This window comes from Myotis yumanensis, unplaced genomic scaffold (genome assembly GCF_028538775.1).
Source record: "Myotis yumanensis isolate MYYU_CA2020_CCGP unplaced genomic scaffold, mMyoYum1.0.hap1 SCAF_14, whole genome shotgun sequence".
NCBI classification, from domain to species: Eukaryota; Metazoa; Chordata; class Mammalia; order Chiroptera; family Vespertilionidae; genus Myotis; species Myotis yumanensis.
In genome coordinates, this window is record NW_027223765.1 from 51271959 (window position 1) to 51291094 (window position 19136).

At 43.6% G+C, this 19136-nt stretch overlaps 1 protein-coding gene across 16 annotated transcripts in view; it reads right to left on the reverse strand.

Moving 5' to 3' along the window:
• The window catches only part of MAGI1 (membrane associated guanylate kinase, WW and PDZ domain containing 1), a 563313-nt gene that overhangs the window by 71048 nt on the left and 473129 nt on the right, over positions 1 to 19136 (reverse strand). For all 16 annotated transcript variants that reach the window (XM_070390955.1, XM_070390954.1, XM_070390950.1 and 13 more), the window contains 3 exons: positions 16833 to 16890; positions 14365 to 14471; positions 12459 to 12551 (listed from right to left, as the gene is read on the reverse strand). In XM_070390955.1, the coding sequence (XP_070247056.1) occupies positions 12459 to 12551; positions 14365 to 14471; positions 16833 to 16890 (258 nt within the window). The remainder of the gene's footprint in view (positions 1 to 12458; positions 12552 to 14364; positions 14472 to 16832; positions 16891 to 19136) is intronic.

Genomic DNA, 19136 nt, shown 5'->3' on the forward strand with positions numbered 1-19136 from the left:
CAGGAGAGAGGGGTCCGTCACCCGACCCACGTGCACGGTTTCGGCTCATGTGCTGTGACAGCGGTCACGCTGCCACGCGGCTCTTCACAGAAGGCGGAGTGGACTTTGCTTTCTGTCTTGTGTTTTGTTATAGTTTATATTTGGCAATACAGCTTCCAATGTGTTGCCTCAGGCTTGTTTTCCACTTGTAAAACCAATTCATCAAAATCTTTAGCTTTTAATCAAACAGAAATCTCACTCTGAAAATACATAGATAATACTAAGAAACATACTATGATCATGAATAATTTTATAAAATAGTACCATCACTGTTTTCAAAATAAAGAGTTATAATTTTACTTTGATTTGAATTCTAAATTAAACGAATTTTTCCTATCAATTTGCGTCTTTTAACATTTTGTTGAGTAGTCTGGACATGCCCACTGCTAAAATCTACTGTTTTAAAAAAAGTTCAGGGGTGGGAAGTGAGCTCAGTGGCAGAGCACATGGTTTGCATGTATGAGGCCCCAGGCTTGATCCCTGGCATAAGTAAATAAATAAAGTTTAGAAGTGGCTTGGAATATTTTTAAAAATACAACAAAATTTGCCGAAACCGGTTTGGCTCAGTGGATAGAGCGTCGGCTTGCGGACTGAAGGGTCCCAGGTTCGATTCCGGTCAAGGGCATGTACCTGGGTTGCGGGCACATCCCCAGTGGGAGGTGTGCAGGAGGCAGCTGATCGATGTTTCTCTCTCATCGATGTTTCTGACTCTATCTCTCTCCCTTCCTCTTTGTAAAAAATTAATAAAATATATTTTAAAAAAATACAACAAAATTTAAAAACCTAAACTAAGCAAAATAGTTACTACAAGAGCCATATAGCTCCAAATTCAGTTGTTTTATTATTTTTAAAAATATATACTTTATTGATTTTTTTACAGAGAGGAAGGGAGGGGGATAAAGAATTAGGAACATCGATGAGAAACATTGATCAGCTGCCTCCTGCACACCTCCTACTGGAGATGTGCCTGCAACCAAGGTACATGCCCTTGACTGGAATTGAACCTGGGACCCTTCAAGCCACAGGCCGATGCTCTATCCACTGAACCAAACTGGTTAGGGTCAGTTGTCTTACTTAAAATAAAAAGGTATGTAGCTAAATAACTTCCAGATATGCTACCTAAGGTTTTATTGAATTTTCTTGATAGCATTCATAAATAACATCTTGTAGAGTAACCAAAATTTCTGTGTTTCATTAGTTGGGCATTTCACTATAATTTAAAGATTTACTGGAATTTCTCTGGTTATCCCAAACAGTGGATATAATTCAAGGCCCAGATTCTTCAACTCTCCTAATTATAATTCCCGTCTCCAGTTCTTGCTACAGCTGCCCCATGTGCCCTATTTCTCTTCTATCAAAAATGTTATTTTAAAAAACCAAAACCACAACAGGCGGATATGTCTCCCTAGACCACCACGAGAGAGCCTGGCACCCAGAAAGAAAGGCCTTTCTCAAAAGGTCTCTGTACATACATGCAATTTATAACGGCGTATTTCTGTTGGGAGCCATTATAAATCACATATACATCTCCAGCTTACAACAATAGGTTTCTGGCTCCTCCAAGCCAACTCCTGGTTTGGCCTGGAGTTAAAAGTTAACCTTGTGATTTAGCCTGGAGTTAAAAGATAACATACCCTCACCCTAAGCACAAAGCAAGCTACATCTCCGCTGATAAGCTGCGACATTCCAAAGTCTGTTACATCCTTAACGACTTCCTTTGCCCATCCTCTAGAAACAGTATAAATACCACTCGCTGTAAAGAATAAAACTGAGGCTTGATCAGAACTTTGTCTTGCCTCCATTTCTTCGCATCTCCTATCCTCTCATTCCTTTGCAGGATTTGGTGCAGTGTACCCACGAAGCGTGCCCTGCAGGTCGGGGCATAACTGGCGCCCAAACGTGATCTCCGCTCTCCCATCCTCCTCAGGAACGTTCACTTTTTATGTCCGGCCGGACCCCCTTTGGCGCCACTGGGATTGCCCTGTGAGTCAGCCTGCTTTTTTCCTGGTCGCCGCTCTGCTTACCCGCTTTGCGAGTCAGACCTGTTGCTTTGGTAAGTGAACGCATTCATTTTGGATAGGCATTCTCTTCCCTCATTGTCTCCCCCCTTGTCTTCTGCCTCTAGTCCACTTTGAGCACTCTCTTGTCGTTTCGGGGAAGAGTGAAAGGTACCCGATTTTGGCGGAGAGAACTCCGAATCGCTTAGGCTTGTCCCTTGGTTTCGTTCCACGTGGTTGACTCCTTCCAAAAACCCTGCGTTCACCTTGTCTTAGTGGCCTTTCTGAGAAAATGGGGACTCCAGCTGAGTCTCTGAAGTAAGTGTTTTTGCCTACTTTAAAGCTTAAACCGTCCACCCAAAATTAGACGTAAACCAGTAAGAACTTGTGTCAGTGTCACTCCGGGAAAACTCCTTGCCTACTTAAAAACGCAAGCCGTCCACCTTGTGAGCACTCATGGGGTGCCTGACTCCCGACTGGTGAATGCCTGAGGGTCCTAGCAGGTTACCTGCCTCACAAGGGTCCGAGTGGGCGGGTTATACCAACCGGCTGTTTACGTAGGAGGAGCGAGCTGCAGAAGCAGCTCCGAGGAAGGCACTTGACAACAGGTTTTGATCTGGGGAGCTCTGATCTAGGGGTCCGAGTTGGCGGATTATACCAACCGGTTGCTTACGTAGGAAAACACACCTGTGGCATAAACAGGACTGAAGTAGTCTCAGCAGAGAATTTCAACATCCAGACCTATGACACGTGAACAGGGGCCTCTCCTTTGAGGTGACGGTTGGCATCTTCCTCGCTGGTTCGTCTCCTTGTCGACTCCTGGGCTGACCTGGTTCGGGGTTTATACGTCCCGGAGGCTTACGTGGAAGAGGCTAAGACATGGGTCAGGCTTTGAGTTCTCATGAGCTGTTTCTTAAAGGACTCAGGGAGTCCCTCAAGGCGCGAAGATTTAGGGTTAAAAAGAAAGATTTAAAAGGCTTCTTACAGGACTCAGGGAGTCCCTCAAGGTGTGAGGATTTAGGGTTAAAAAGATTCAAAAGGCTTCTTACAGGACTCAGGGAGTCCCTCAAGGTGTGAGGATTTAGGGTTAAAAAGAAAGATTTAAAAGGCTTCTTTACTTTAGAACATCTTATGACAACCAAACTTTGGCTAAGATAACCTTGGGTGCTAGCCATGACTTTAGAAAGCGAAATAGGAAAAAATTTAAAAAGTCTTTTTCTATTAAGCATGACTTTGGGAAAAATACGCCATCTGAGTCATTTGCTAAAACTTCCCCCAAAGCAGGATATGTAGGGGAAAGGAAAAAGGAACACATGGCGATCCTATATGGACACCTCCTCCCCAGTATTCAAATTTAAAATCTCCTTCTCGTAATTAAAAAAGTTTTACAAAATTTAGAAAATGCGTCTGGGATTTCTGTTCATGTGTAAAGAGAAAAGCTGGCTTAAAACTAATGCAACTGTCCTGTTTTTGGACATTTAGATAGAGTTTTGAGCTAAAAATCTCTTTACAAATGTACAGAATAAAACCCAAGACTGATTATTTCCTAAGAAAAATGGCATATTTGAGCCAGGGAAGAAATGCAGGCTGGTTCTAGCAATAAGATTGGTATATTTCCATAATAAAGAGTGATTTTTGAAAGGTTAATAAAGCCTGTTCCAAAGTTAATCTTAAAAGCCTCAAAGAAATTTAGTAAAATTGTCTATTATAGAAAAGTTATCAAAATAATTGCCTTAAAATAATAATCTAGATTTGAATCTCAAGAATTATTGATCTATATTAATTATAAAAATCTAAGTAGCCTGGTAAAAAACCGGCCCTTTGTTAATTGAAAAGGCTGGCCAAAACATTTCTAATGAGAAAAGGGGCTAGTTGCTTCCCACCTGTAGCAAATTCTTAAAGAATGTGGTCAATTTATTCTTCCAGGGAAAACAGCCCCCCCCTTCCTCCCCCAGGCCAATATTGAAACTTCCCACCGACTAGCAAGGGGCAGGAAGCAATGTATCTACAACCTTGTTTGTTGGCCTTCCCCAGAGGAAAAATTATGGTCGTTTTAAAATCAAAGGCTGGGGCCAGGCCTGCCTTGCCAACCTCAAGTGTGGTTTTCCAAATCTGCTGTGAAATTTAAGACCTTGGAGTTTATACCTAGGTATCTTGAAGTGACATAATACTGAATTAAATAAGATCTAAGTGTACTTCGTACAAAATCTAAAGAACAGAATTAAATCTGTTGGTTGATTATGTCCTGCATTTTTTGAAGTTTATTCCTAAAAATGTTACTGATTGAGAAATGCCAAATATTTGACTTGCCAGCTAAAAAGTTCTAGTTAAATCAAATTGGGAAAAATTATAATTGTGGTAACTAAATACCTAACGTAGAGAAATTTATTTTTAAGAAAATCTTGTGCTTTCTCTGAAATAATTAGAATTCAAAATATGTTACTCATTGATCTGATTAAAAAAGAGGATAAATTCTGTGATCCCAACAGAAATTTTATATACAAAGATCAGTTTTAATTTAATTGATATCTCTTAATAAATATAAAAGGTATATAATCTTTAAATCATATATACACATATATATTTGATAGTCTTTCAAGTTGGATTTCAAAACTATAACCAAGGAATGACTTTGGGACATTTCATGGGCCCTGAAATGTTTTCAAAAGTTTATTCTCTCTTCTTAAAGGTTTTTTAATAAAGCCAATTTAATATACTTGAAATCACATGGAAAGCTTTATCAAATATAAATTAATAAATATATTTTAGGTTTTTGCCTCTAAGAAAGGGCAAAACAAGTAATTTTGTTTAATATTTCTTAAAATACAGCAGTAGAATTCTGAGATGTCATTTAAAATAACAAAAGCTCCTCTCCGCTGCATTTTAAATTAGGCTGGAGGTGGGGCAGCATTTGTCCCTTGTGAATCAAAAGTTTACTAAATTTACTTGCTTCACTTTGCCTTTTTAAAATAATCACTTGAAATATATAGCTTTGCGACAGTATTTGTTAAAATCTCAAAAGGCAACCATGTTTCTTACATTTGTTGCTTGTGTGAGAAAGAAAGCTGTCTGGAAGGAAATAAAAAGGTTTCCTTCAGATGCCTAACTAAAATTAAAAATCAATATATTGGGCCTCAAAAGCTAAATTAAATAATTTGTGTTTTGTCTCCTTAAACAAAGTTTATGTAAATTTACCCAAAAACTAATACCAGAAATTTAATTAAGGTCATTTACTGTCCATAACTTAGGACAAGTAAAGTTAAAAGAATAAATGCTATTTCAAACTGACTTAAAATTGGCAAATTGGGTTAAATGGATATTCAGGAGAACTTAGTTGTCACCTATTAAAAGATAAACTTTTACAATTTTTATATAAGACCTCCATCATTATACCACTTTAGCCTTACCTAAATCACGAGGAGTAGATCTAGACACCCAAACCTCTGATATCTTAGAAGCCACACTCCGTGCTTTAAATGCCTCCAATCCATCCCTTGCAGAAAACTGTTGGCTATGCATGACCCTAGGTACACCTATGCCCCTTGTCATTCCAGATGACATCAGTAACATCACTTCTAATAATAATTGTACCCTCAGTTTGCCCTTTAGAACTCAACCTGTTGCATTCAACTTTTCCTCATGTCTACAAAAACTCCCCCAGAATAATAGTTATAATCTAGATGTAGGCTTCGTTAGCTTTGTTAACTGCTCTCCTGTTCACAATCACAGTTCCTCCCTTTGCCCCGCTCCTGGACGAGTGTTTGTATGTGGAGGTAATATGGCCTATACAGCTCTACCTTTAAACTGGACAGGATTATGTGTTCAGGCTAGTATTCTCCCTGACATTGATATTATTCCAGGGGGAGAACCTGTCCCCCTACCCAGCCTTGATTACATTGCTGGACGCAGTAAGCGGGCTGTCCAATTTATTCCTTTACTTATAGGACTGGGAGTCTCTGGAGCTGTGGCCACTGGCACAGCTGGATTAGGAACCGCATTACATACCTATAATAAATTATCTAATCAGTTAATTGATGTTCAGGCTCTTTCAGGTACTATCAATGATCTCCAAGACCAAATTGACTCCCTAGCAGAAGTAGTTTTACAAAATAGAAGAGGATTAGATTTACTTATAGCAGAGCAGGGAGGAATATGTTTAGCCCTACAGGAACGCTGCTGTTTTTATGCCAACAAATCTGGAATCGTCTGAGACAAGATAAGAAAACTCCAGGAAGACCTGATGAAAAGGCGAAGAGAGCTGTTCGAAAACCCCCTTTGGAGCGGACTCAATGGCCTACTCCCCTACCTGCTTCCTGCACTTGGCCCCCTTGTCAGCTTACTGTTAATTTTAACCTTTGGTCCATGGGCTTTTAAGAAACTGACAAGTTTTGTCAAACAGCAAATTGATAGCATCCTGGCCAAACCCATTCAGGTTCACTACCACCGTTTAACTACTATAGACCGAGAATGTGATTGTGATTGCCAGAGCTCCCTCCCCACGGGGACAGCATAAAGCCAGAGGAATGCTTACCTACACTCTATATAGAGGTATGGTATGGGCACCGTCTGGGTGCAGGGCAAAGCACTGCAAGGGAAGGTCAAAACAGAAAATCAAAATTTTCTCGACCGCCTCTGGATTTCTCTGTGAGCACACCTGGTTTGCATAGAGGTTGGTATCCATACATATATAATTGTTGGCTCTGCCTCTCCTCCCCAAAAGATACCAAGAGCCACCAGAGGTGAGATCTGCTGATCTCATGGGAGGAACCAGGTCACTACTCCCCCAGTCGGTTAATGCCCACCCTTAACTAAATGGTAAGGGAGGAATTGTTGGGAGCCATTATAAATCACATATACATCTCCAGCTTACAACAATAGGTTTCTGGCTCCTCCAAGCCAACTCCTGGTTTGGCCTGGAGTTAAAAGTTAACCTTGTGATTTAGCCTGGAGTTAAAAGATAACATACCCTCACCCTAAGCACAAAGCAAGCTACATCTCCGCTGATAAGCTGCGACATTCCAAAGTCTGTTACATCCTTAACGACTTCCTTTGCCCATCCTCTAGAAACAGTATAAATACCACTCGCTGTAAAGAATAAAACTGAGGCTTGATCAGAACTTTGTCTTGCCTCCATTTCTTCGCATCTCCTATCCTCTCATTCCTTTGCAGGATTTGGTGCGGTGTACCCACGAAGCGTGCCCTGCAGGTCGGGGCATATTTCAAGTTTCTGGCTCTTAAAAAGCTCTTTCAAACTGCCTAGAGCAGTGGTTCTCAACCTTCCTAATGCCGCGACCCTTTAATACAGTTCCTCATGTTGTGGTGACGCCCAACCATAACATTATTTTCGTTGCTACTTCATAACTGTAATTTTGCTACTGCTATGAATTGTAAATATCTGATATGCTATATGTGTTTTCCGATGGTCTTAGGCGACCCCTGTGAAAGGGTCGTTCGACCCCCAAAGGGGTCGCAACCCACAGGTTGAGAACCGCTGGCCTAGAGTCATAGGGGTGCTCCTCGACCTCCTCCCTGGAGCCGGCCCTGGCTGGCTGGGAATGGACAGGCGGGCTCTGTCCCAGGGATACAGGAAGTGAGGGTGCAGCAGGACTTCCTATGGCAGGACTCCCCGTGTAAGATCATCTGCCAGGCCCCAGGAGGCGGGTGTCCATGCAGTCAGGGCTGTGGGGAGACAGGTGCATGGCAATCATCAGCTGGGAGCTGAGGACAAGGGAGATACCCCCTTGCGAACAGCCGGCACCCCTGAGGCAGAGGCAGAGGCTGCTAGGGAGCTCAGAGCCGTCAAAGCTTAAGGGGAATGCCCTGCAGGGACCCCAGGAGCCACACCCTTCAGTGAGGCTTCCTGGCCGCCTTAGGAGAAACTGCAGGACCTCCCAACATTCCCAAGCCCCCTTTCCAGCTTCATTTTGTTGTTGTTAATCCTTACCCGAGGATATATTTCTCCATTGATTTTCAGAGAGAGTGGAAGGGAGGGGGAGAGACAGAGAGAAACATCAATGTGAGAGACACATCGACTGGTTGCCTCCTGCACATGCCTGACCAGGACTGAGGATTGAGCCTGCAACGGAGGTATGTGCCCTTGATCAGAATCAAACCCAACACCCTTCAGTCCGCAGGCCAATGCTCTAACCTCTGGGCAAAACGGGCCAGCACTGCCCAATACAGTCTCCCTCTCACTATTGACCTGGTGCTTTGGCTCACTGTCCCCAACCCACACATGAGGGGCAGTGCACATGCACATACAGCCACCAGGTAGCTGTGAGCTTGGTGTGGCCTCTGCTTGATACCCAGTGCGTAGAACACTGTCCTTCTCATTTTACCTGCTCCAAAAACTGCTCAATGAGTGAATGAATGAACAACAGCTCAAAGAAATGAGATTTAACTGTCTTTCAGAAGGCTGAAGGTCTTGGCAGGTGTTTAAGCTTTTTACCCTTATTATAGGTGCAGTTAAAATGTGAACATGTGTCAGTTTATCTGAATGAATTTTTTAAGCTATCAGCATATTCTGAGCTTAAAATGTTTTCAATGTAACGCAGCAGGAGCAGAGCACTGCCGTCCTTTCCCAAGGCTTACCTAGGGAGGCAGACCAGAGGGCTTCACATTCACCCCTTTATTGTGTTTACTAGAGGCCCGGTGCACAAAAATTTGTGCACTGGGGGGGGGGGGTTTCCCCTCAGCCTGGCCTGTGCCCTCTTGCAGTCTGGGGCCCCTCGGGGGATGACCACCTGCTGGCTTAGGCCTGCTCCCCGGGGGATTGGGCCTAAGCTGGCAATCAGACATCCCTCTGGCAGCCCGGCAGCCCTCGGGGGATGTCCACTTGCCAGTGGGGAGCAGACCTGAGCTGCAGTCAGACATCCTTAGCGCTGCTGAGGAGGCAGGAGAGGCTCCCACCACCACCGCTGTACTGGCAGCCGTCAGCCTGGCTTGTGGCTGAGCAGAGTTCCCCATGTGAGAGCGCCCTGACCACCAGAGGGCAGTTCCTGCATTGAGCGTCTGCCCCCTCGTGGTTAGTGTGTGTCATAGTGACCAGTCATTCCCAGTCTTTCTGCTGTTAGGGTCAGTTTGCATATTACCCTTTTACTAGATAGGACAGAGGCCTGGTGCACGGGTGGGGGCCGGCTGGTTTGCCCTGAAGGGTGTCCCAGATCAGGGTGGGGGTCCCGCTTGGGTGCCTGGCCAGCCTGGGTGAGGGGCTGATGGCTGTTTGCAGCTGGTCACACCTCCTTCAGGGTGGGGGTCCCCACTGGGGTGCCTGGCCAGTCTGGGTGAGGGGCTGAGGGCCGTTTTCAGGCTGGCCGGTGACTGAAGCTCCCAGCCTCTCCTTTTTTTCTTTTTTTTTAATTCTGGGATTTATTTACCTTTTATAATTGAAACTTTGTTGCTGTTCTGCTTGCTCCAGCTCTGAGGCCACAGCCTGCTGAAAGCAGGTATCTGGGGTTTGTTTAGCTTCTATAATTGAAACTTTGTTCCTTTTGGAGCTGTTGCTTTCAGAGCTCAGAGCCAGGCCGCGGCAGGCGGGGAACCTTGGCTTCCTCCATCACTGGAGCAAGCAAGGCTTCTGCTCGCTTCAGCTGTGTGGCTGCCGGCCGCCATCATGGTTGGCGGTTAATTTGCATATTGCCCTGATTAGCCAATGGGAAACATAGTGAAGGTACGGTTAATTACCCTTTTTGTCTTTTATTAGATAGGATGGGATGGTCAACAGTTAGTGGGGCTTTGGGGAGAAATGCCTTTCTACCCACAGCTGTGGATCTGGGGCTCTGCTCAGCCCCATGCACACATCACTCTCTACTGCAGGAGAAACTGCAGGACCTCCCAACATTCCCAAGCCCCCTTTCCAGCTTCATTTTGTTGTTGTTAATCCTCACCTGAGGATATATTTCTCCATTGATTTTCAGAGAGAGTGGAAGGGAGGGGGAGAGACAGAGAGAAACATCAATGTGAGAGACACATTGACTGGTTGCCTCCTGCACATGCCTGACCAGGACTGAGGAATGAACCTGCAACGGAGGTATGTGCCCTTGACCAGAATCAAACCCAACACCCTTCAGTCTGCAGGCCTACCCACAGCTGTGGGTCTGGAGCTCTGTTCAGCCCGTGCACACGCCACTCTCTACCCACAGCTATGGGTCTGGGGCTCTGTTCAGCCCGTGCACACGCCACTTTCTCAGAGAGCCTTGTCTCCTGACTGGTGCCAGTGGTGCTATCTGTGGTGGAAGGGCACCACCTGGGGAGCTTTGGGAAGTGACTAAGTTGAGGGCCTGCCCTAGACTCACTGAACCTGGACCTTCCAGGTCTTGGCCCCACATCTGCTTTTAACAACTCTGAGGTGTGTGCTTCCCTGTCAGGTCAGTACTGCTCTGGGCACCACTGGGTAAAGGCATAGGCCACTGCTGAACACACACCTTCTGCGGTGAGGGTGTAACTGGAGGCGGGCTCTGCACGGAGGCGAGAGGCAGAAGGGGGCAGGAATCGTGAGGTCCCCAGTGAAGGCGCAGTGAGCTCTCCTAATCTAAACCAATGTGGGGGCCAGAGACTCAAAGGAGAAAAGAAAAGGAAAAGAGGCCTAGAAACGAGAAGGAAGCTCCTAGCATAGATCAGTACCTCTGGACCCGCACCGCAGCCGGGGCACTAAGGTTTGGCACCAGCACCTGACCCTTTAAAGCAGTGGTCACCAACCGGTGGTCCGCAGGACACTGGTGGTCTGTGAGGTCCGAAAGGTTGGTGACTGCTGCTTTAAAGTGTTGGTTGACTTAATCTCTGAGACAATGCTTTAAGGAAGCTGTGCTGCTTACTGTGCATGTATATGTGCATGCATGTATGTATGTTTACACATATGTATATTCTTTTACTCCACAATACATTTTAGCAGATGCCAGATACCCAAGGAATGTGCCTGGTTTGGAGGGCCCTACAGCAAGAAAGCAGCCCCCGCCTCTGCAATTTAAAGTCTAAAGAGGAAACAACTGTTAAGTAGCTGAACACACAGAAACACTAATTATAACTGTTAGGTTCTAAAAATGAGAAGAATAAGATGGAAAGAGTGTAACAGGGGAATCTAGCCATAACCTGAGATGAGTAGAAGCTAACAAAGCAAACACTGGCAGGAAAAGACCGCTGCAGAGGGAACAGCATATGCAAAGGCTTTGGCATGGTCCAAGGTTCGCTGGTTTAAGAACAGAAAAGAGGTTCAAGATACGTAAAAGTTAGTGTAGCTGACTTACCAGGAGAGGGGAAATATGACAACATGAGGCTGCTGAAGGAGTATTATATTTAAAAAATATGAAGGAGGCACAATTGTGTTGATATTAATTAATGCTATTATCTACTTGCTATCTTCATTAAAGCCATTATCATCCTAAAAAGTTCATCCAAGGCAGCAGAAATTATTTTACATAAATTGGTGTTAATACTAATCTCATGACAATATCAGCTAGAAGGGAAATTTCTTTCTTATGAAAATGATAATGGAGGAATAAAAATTATAGAAAATAATTATTCTACCTATCTACTTACATCTTTTTTAAAATGGAGAGAACAAATTGTATAGTCTTTTTAACAGTTCTGAACCACAAATGTTCCTCAACTCTACCGAATATGATGCTCGCCTTATTTAAAAAAACAACAACACACTAAACAAACAAACCCGAAAACCTTTTCTATCATTTAAGAGTTATGAGGCCTGAAGTAGCAAGATTCTGGAGCTTTCAATTTTCAAAAGTGAACCTCTGCAGGGGGCTTAAACTTCCTGTGAATGCAAACCAATGAGACCCAACAAAATGTCGTAAAATGTGGGTAAATGCCAAAACCGAAGCCAGAATCAGACGAGAATTTAAAACAAGATGTCCAACCATTTTACAGTTGCAGAAAAATTTTAGTTAAAACCAAATATGGCTGACTAGGATCTTGAAATATCTAATGCTGAGCTTTCAAGTCATTTTACACAATTGTTAAACATCTGTGGTCTCTAAATCCCAGTGGTTCGAGACCCTGGGACGGTTTTGCCCCTCCTCCCCCCGCCCCAGCGGGGACACCTTTGGTTGCCACAAAAGGAGGCTGCTATGGCATCTAGTGGGTGAGGCCAGGGAAGCTGCTCACACCCTACAAGGCACAGCTTGGCCCACAGCACAGAGGGGTCTGTGCTGAGGCTGAGGAAACCTGGTTTAATCCTTGATGACAAGGAGTGGTCACTTTCAGAACATCACAAAGAGCTGAAGGAATTCACACAACAATGTTTTTAATATTTTTGACACTTCTGATCACTGATGCATTTAGAATTTTAGTCATCATGGTTTTTACGATCAAAGGAATGAGTTGGGAGTTGCAAGATTCCACTTCTTAAAGTACCTTTTAAAATATCAGGTTTTTGAGCTAAAACGATGGTGCAATTATATAAAGCCTTACCCTGAAGGGGAGGGTCCCTGGCCGGCTCTGGGTTGCTTGGGGGGTGGCTGGGAATAGCAGGAGGCACGAGCGATGACCGGTCTTCTGTCCATTCTGCAAGAAAGAATCAATAGCTCACTTAGGATTCACCTTCTTAATGTAAAGTTGCCCAAACCAATAAAACCAGGGGCCAAGGCTTAAAAAAAAAAAAAGGCATTTGATCCCACTCTCTATTAATAATACCAAGATATCTCTCTCTATCTCTCTTTCCTAAGACCTTTGGGGATAGAAATATTGTGGTATGACCAATAAATCCCCAGTTCTCTCTGGCTGGAGAGCCCAAAGTGAGACCAAGCAAAACACATCAGGAAAGACACAAAACGAAGTGAACTCAGCCAGCCCAATGCGACAGAGACATGGGCGGGCTGCTCAGCCAGCTTGTCTCAGGGAGGGAAGGGGTTTCAGCAGTTGGCTGAGAGGCTATCTCCTGTCATCTCTGAACACGAAATACTCTTGGATCCTAACTATAGTCCTATCGCCCCTGGAGGCCCAGGAATAACACAGTGAGTGACCCGTGACATTCCCCTAGAGTCCTTCCAGCTCGGCTCTTACTTAAGTGCGCACTCCCATTCCCCAAGCTCCACCAACACTACCAAGCTTCCCCCCTCAGGGAAAATGTTAAAAAAGGCTATTTTTAAATAGAAAAGTAATTAAGGTAGAAAGGAGAACTTTTCAGTAGGTGATCTCTCTCTCTCTCTCATACAGACTATGGAAGTGGTTAGCAAATTATGGCCAAAAAGCCAAATTGGGCCCAGTGCCTGTTATTATACAACTTGTGAGTCAAAAATGGCTTTCACACATTTAAATGGTTGAAACAAACTCCTTTAACAAATGCCAGGAGTTGGGCCCTGTTTTCGGTTATATTTTATGGAGAAGAAGATTTCATGACATGAAAATTACCTGGCGTTTAAATTTCAGCCCACCTGTAATGTTGCGTGGGAACAGGCACGCCCACTGTTCACACGTTGATAGCTGTTTCACACAGCTCCAGACAGTGTGTGTGGTTGTAGTAGAGTGCATGAACCACCAAGCCCCAAAAATTTACCATATGCCCATTTTTAGAACAAGTTTGCCAGTTTCCACTCTATGATCTATATTTACTATATACAGTGTTATAATAAGAGAAGTGTTATATTTGACATTCATATACTTGATATTCACATGTTACACTGAGGGTGCATTAAAGTCTATTATTTTAAGAGTGTAATGAAAAACTGGGAAAAGCCTAAGCATCTACTAATAAGCAGGTGACTAAATGAAGCGGATATATTTATAAAATAGAATATAAAAATTAACGGGTTAGGAGTGAGCAGGGGAGAATTTAATGCTCCACACTGCTGGATTGTTCATATTTTTCCAAAGAGCATGAATTGACTTGTAATTTTAAAAAGCTCTCAAGCCCTAGCTGACTTGGCTCAGTGGATAGAGCATCAGCCTGCGGACTGAAGGGTCCTGGGTTCGATTCCAGTCAAGGGCACATGCCCAAGTTGCAGGCTCCATCCCCAGTAAGGGGTGTGCAGGAGGCAGCAACCAAGGATTTCCTCTCATCACTGATGTTTCTCTCTCTCTCTCCCTCTTCCTTCCTCTCTGAAATAAATAAAAATATATTAATAAATAAATAAATAAATAGCTCTCAAATCCTCAGCTCCAGGCTAAGGACAGCTCCTTTCTAAATTAAGTGCAATTGGTGCCTCGGAATCGGGCCCTCCTCCTGGTTCCAGGGCAGGGAACTCTGGCAACTCAGTGTTGCTCCCAGGACATCAAGTCCTCGGGCGCAGGACTGGGTCACCAGGCCAGTCCTGACCACACAGGGGTGTCGGCACCCAGGCTCTGCCCTGTGCTCCTGGACCACACACAGAAAGCCAACCTTCGGACGGAGGCTGCGGCTGCGGCTGCGGCGGTGGCTGCTCCAGCTGCTTCTTCCGTTTGGCTTCTAGAACTGGGTTCTCATACTGTGTCTTCCTGTTGATGTGGCTGGAGCAGAAGCAGAGAGCACCCGGTTAGGAAACGTCTCATCCCACAAGCAAATGCCAGTCGGGCCAAGTCCCCGGATTAGAACCGAGCAGACAGGTGCCCGAGGCGCGGAGCATCTCGTGTCACGTGCAGGTCGGCGGAGGGAGGAAAACGGGCTCCGTGTGACTGCTGTACGCACCCCGCCTCGTGCGGTGAGATTTACGGGCATGGTACCTTAAAATCTCCCACCAATGCCAGGAGGTAGGCCCTGTTTCCATTTATATTTTAGGGACTAAAAACAGTGAATGTCTGAGCAGTTAAGCAACAACTCGCCTAACATAACTTAGCTAGTGAACAGTGCAGAGGCTGCTTCCAAACCTCAGACTCTCAAGTGTTCAGGGAATCACCTGCCGGGTGAACTGCTTTCATTCAACAAGAAATAGATTACAGAAGTATTAAGAAATGAGATTAAAATGGAGGTGTGACGATGTCTATAACATATAATGCCAAAACTGCCGTGTGGCTGTACAAGATAGAGTTCATCCCAATGATGAAGTTAACAACATCTCACAACATCTGTCAACTATTTGCAACAACAGACATGGAGTCAGGATTAAAAGTATAGATCAAAAGTCAGAGAGACTCCCCAGGCAGCTAACCTAAGCCAATGGGGTGTGTTCAAAGTGACAAAGACCCAGGATGATCCCAAAACTAATAAGGCCATGGCAAAACACACATACATACACATGTACATATACATACATACATACATACGAATACACAGGTGTTTTTTGCCATGGTCTTATTTAGTATCTGCCTATGTACATACACACATGTTCTCTAAATACACAGAAGCGTAAACATATTCAGATTTTTTCTTTCTTCATGAAAATCACACTTCACTAGACGTTTGGGAACATATCGGTAATATGGTGATTTAGAATCAAAATTCTTTTTAAAGCCAGGATTTCTTTTCCAAAGGCAGGCTTGTCAAATAGGGTGGATAGACTAATTACCCTTGATTTTTATTGTAGGACTGCTTGTTTACTTCCTGATTCTTGTAGGCAATTTCATGCTAAGATAGAGTCTAACATTACCGGGCATTGGATTTAAGACACAAGGAGGGAAAGTGCACAGTAAGAAAACAAATAGCTGCTCAACCACGCCTCTGCATCAAGGCTGCGGTACCTGTTCCCTTTCATACACAAGTTCCTTGAGGGAGAACTCACAGTGAGCCCCACACAGGCAACCCCCACCGCATAGTGCGAGAAAGGTGATTTGCCGGCACACAAAGGAATTCTGTTTTATGAAGGTCAGAGATTTTCCTTTCTGATGCCCCAAGTCACCAATCCTCTTGATAGGAAAAGAGGTGGCGATAGGAGTAATGCCCAGGGACACTTGCTATATTAAACTCGGGATTTTTCACAGTAAGATGCCGCGCAATTTTATGATCTGGCATTGTTGCCTCATGTTCTTATCACCGGGTTTTTACAAATGACCCACCTAGCTCCTAGCGGTAGCAGGAGGGACAGAGCTCGCCAGGTGTACTGGTCAAGGCAGGCAGGATTATGACAGAACATTTATATGGTGTTTGTTTCTTTCAAAGGCTCTTTTATTAGCTACCTCTCGTCTTTCTCAGAGAAAATGACATAAAGCAGATTCATTCAATGTTTAATCACTTGGGTTTCCTTTACTTTCTTGGGTGTCATCCTACTAACTGATGGGTTTGACGGGAAGGCGAGTGCATGCCCACTGCTAGAGAATGGTGCACAGTAAAGCCGTCACGATGAGGGCGGGAGAGTCTTAGAAACGAAAACCATGAGCCACGTGTATGGTCCTCAGGCCGGAGAGAGGCACAGAGGCACCAGGATCTTGCAGGTTAGGCTAGTTCTCAGTTTCCTTCTTAATCTTGGCAACATTTCATACATTATTAAGATGTGTCTGATCCTTTTAGAAAGTCTGAATGAATTAGCAAGTAATTACTGAGCAGTTCAGACTTGGGCAGGGCAAAAAGTGGGCAAACAGGTCCTCCTCCTGAAGATGGCCCTCCTCACTTGGTCTAGTAGTGAATGGTTGTTTGTCTGAGATTCATTCATTCATTCATTCAAGTAATACTAAGTGCCTGCCCTACACCAGGACTGTCGAGACTTGGCAGTGTAGTGGCAAACAAAAGACACAGCGTTGGCCCTCATGACTCTTATAATTTGTTGTCTTCAGATTTGCTGAATATTTTCTCATTCATTAAAATAGACATATATTTTCACTATAAAATTATGTTATTATCATTTAGTTTATACCGTATAATGATGGCAAACTCTGTTCAGCATAAATGTACGTGATGACAGAGGGTACAAGCTATAGTGTGGATTAGTGGACACTTACTCTACATAGTAGATACCATAGACAGGGTCTTCAATCTTTTCCCAACCGGCAGGCAGTTCTGAAAAATAAAAGAACATTTAGAGAGAGAAGAGCATATTCTTAAAGAGCCTAGGGATTTTCAACAAGTTAGGCAAAAAGAAGTTCATAAAAGTACCTTAAGGCCAATTAAAACTGTGTATCCTAAAAGAAAAGCCCGTATTATTTTTATTTTATCAGTGCATTTTTTCTACATGAAGAACAATTATTTACTGGTATTTTGCACAAGCAAATGAAACGTAATAAAATGCAGTCCCAGGTGCCTTCATTCTAAACCAACTATTAAATTAGACTTTAAAATAAAAATGTAGTTAAAATCTGCCCAGTTCTTATCTTAAATATTTATAGTTTTCTCATTTTATTTCTAGACTACCTAACACGAAAGCAAAATTAGATAAAAATGTGTTACTTTTCATGCTCTTTTCATCGTGCTGTTTTTCACTTCCTGGAATAAGGTAAGATGTACATCTTATTTTCTCCTCGTTCCTAATAAAAAGGCTACCAAATAGACATGCCCACAGTGAGTTGTGTTTCTGAAATTCATGTGTCCATCCCTCACCACTCTACCTGGACCGGCCTATTTCACCAGCAGTTTGCCTACGAAAGCAGAAACACAGGTCTCACTACCCTACATTTCCTTCAAATGTGGTGGTAAATGGCATCGGGGGGCCCACACACAGGGGTGGGCAAAAGTAGGCCTACAAGTTGTTCGCATGGAGAATGACATGCAGGTTATGGCTATTACTATAGCTTTATTAAGTCAAAAGAATGTCACATGCAGCCGTGAACCCACTTTGCCCATCCCCGTGGGTGTGCCTTTCTGAAAATTCGACAGTGCTTTACTGGACTGGACTTTGTAAGGTTCAGATCAAAGGCTGGCACTTTACTAACTAGGTCACAGTGAGGGCTGTTACAACAATCGAGTGCGAGAAAGCCCACTGCACCAGATAAGCTGACGTGGTGAAAAAAGCGACTAAGGTTGTGTTTTGTGTCATTAAACAAAGTCTAGGCGGAGAACAATTACTCGACTTAATTTGAAAGCCACCTGATACATACATGGGTACACAGCTGAGGCAAGCTTGTATAACACAGGGCTCCAAAGCGAGTCATCATTCCTAGAAGTAGCCATTAAATAAACCCACTTAAGTGGAATTTACAAACACTGAATATATTTCGAAATGCTAGATTTTTAAAAATTCATGGAATCACGTGACCATTATTTTTAAATAGTGACCGTTTCATCAGGGCTTACATATGCCACCAACGGTTCCATGCTGAAGTGGGGTCCTGAGCGTGCACTCAGACACACAGGTTAATTGCTTCAAGTTCATGTCTTCCTCAAATTTGGCTGCACATCAAGACACATTAATTTCATGGTTTCTGCTCCACAGTGTGTTTGCAAACAAAAAGACAAGGTTCCCCCCTCCCTGCCCCCTTTCTTCTAATTTAAAAACACACACACTGAGCAGGTTTTAAAGAAGTCTTTGAATTTCTTTAAAAAATTCAAAGATGTAAGCTACTAAAAGGCTAGATGGTCCAATTTACAGATGTTGATAAAACTTGGCATTTTTTTATATACGCAGAGTCTTGTGGACTAATGCAAATCACATGCTGGGGAAATGGTTTCCCTTACAACACTGGAAATTACCATTTAAATTAAAAAGAACCGGGAAGATATTTCCAAGGTGTTGGGAAATCAAAGATTAAAAAAATGCAAATTGGTGCACAGTCTTGTATTTGTGCAGGCATGGGGCAGGGGAACGGGTGAGTGGGAGAGGGCCGCATTATGTTTAATGGGCCAACTTTCTTTTCAGAATTTACAACCTTAAATATTTGGCCCTATTATCTTCAGATAAAATAGGGAAAACATTAAGAATTCAATTCATCCTATCATTAATTTCTCAAACATTTAGTGAGTGCCTGCTGTCTGCCAGAGTGTGCTAGGCACCCGGACACAGGTCACTATGAGTGCCCCATCTGAGAGGACAGTTCAAACACTGCAGGTAAGTGCTCTGGTGGGGGTCGGAGGGTTCGAGGAAAGGGCCACTCTGCCTGCCTTGCCACCCAGTCAACAGAGAATGAGGTCGCTCAACTAGGATGTCTGGACATTTGCAAATCTAAACACAGCTTCTGGGACAGATGAGCAAACTGTAAAAATGTTCTAGTTTTTCAAGTAAAACTCATTCAAAAAAGAAAAGATAGATTTTGATTTCTCACTTCCAAGGTGGTGATTAGTTTAATAATAGGAATTAGTCCCCCTTACTGCTT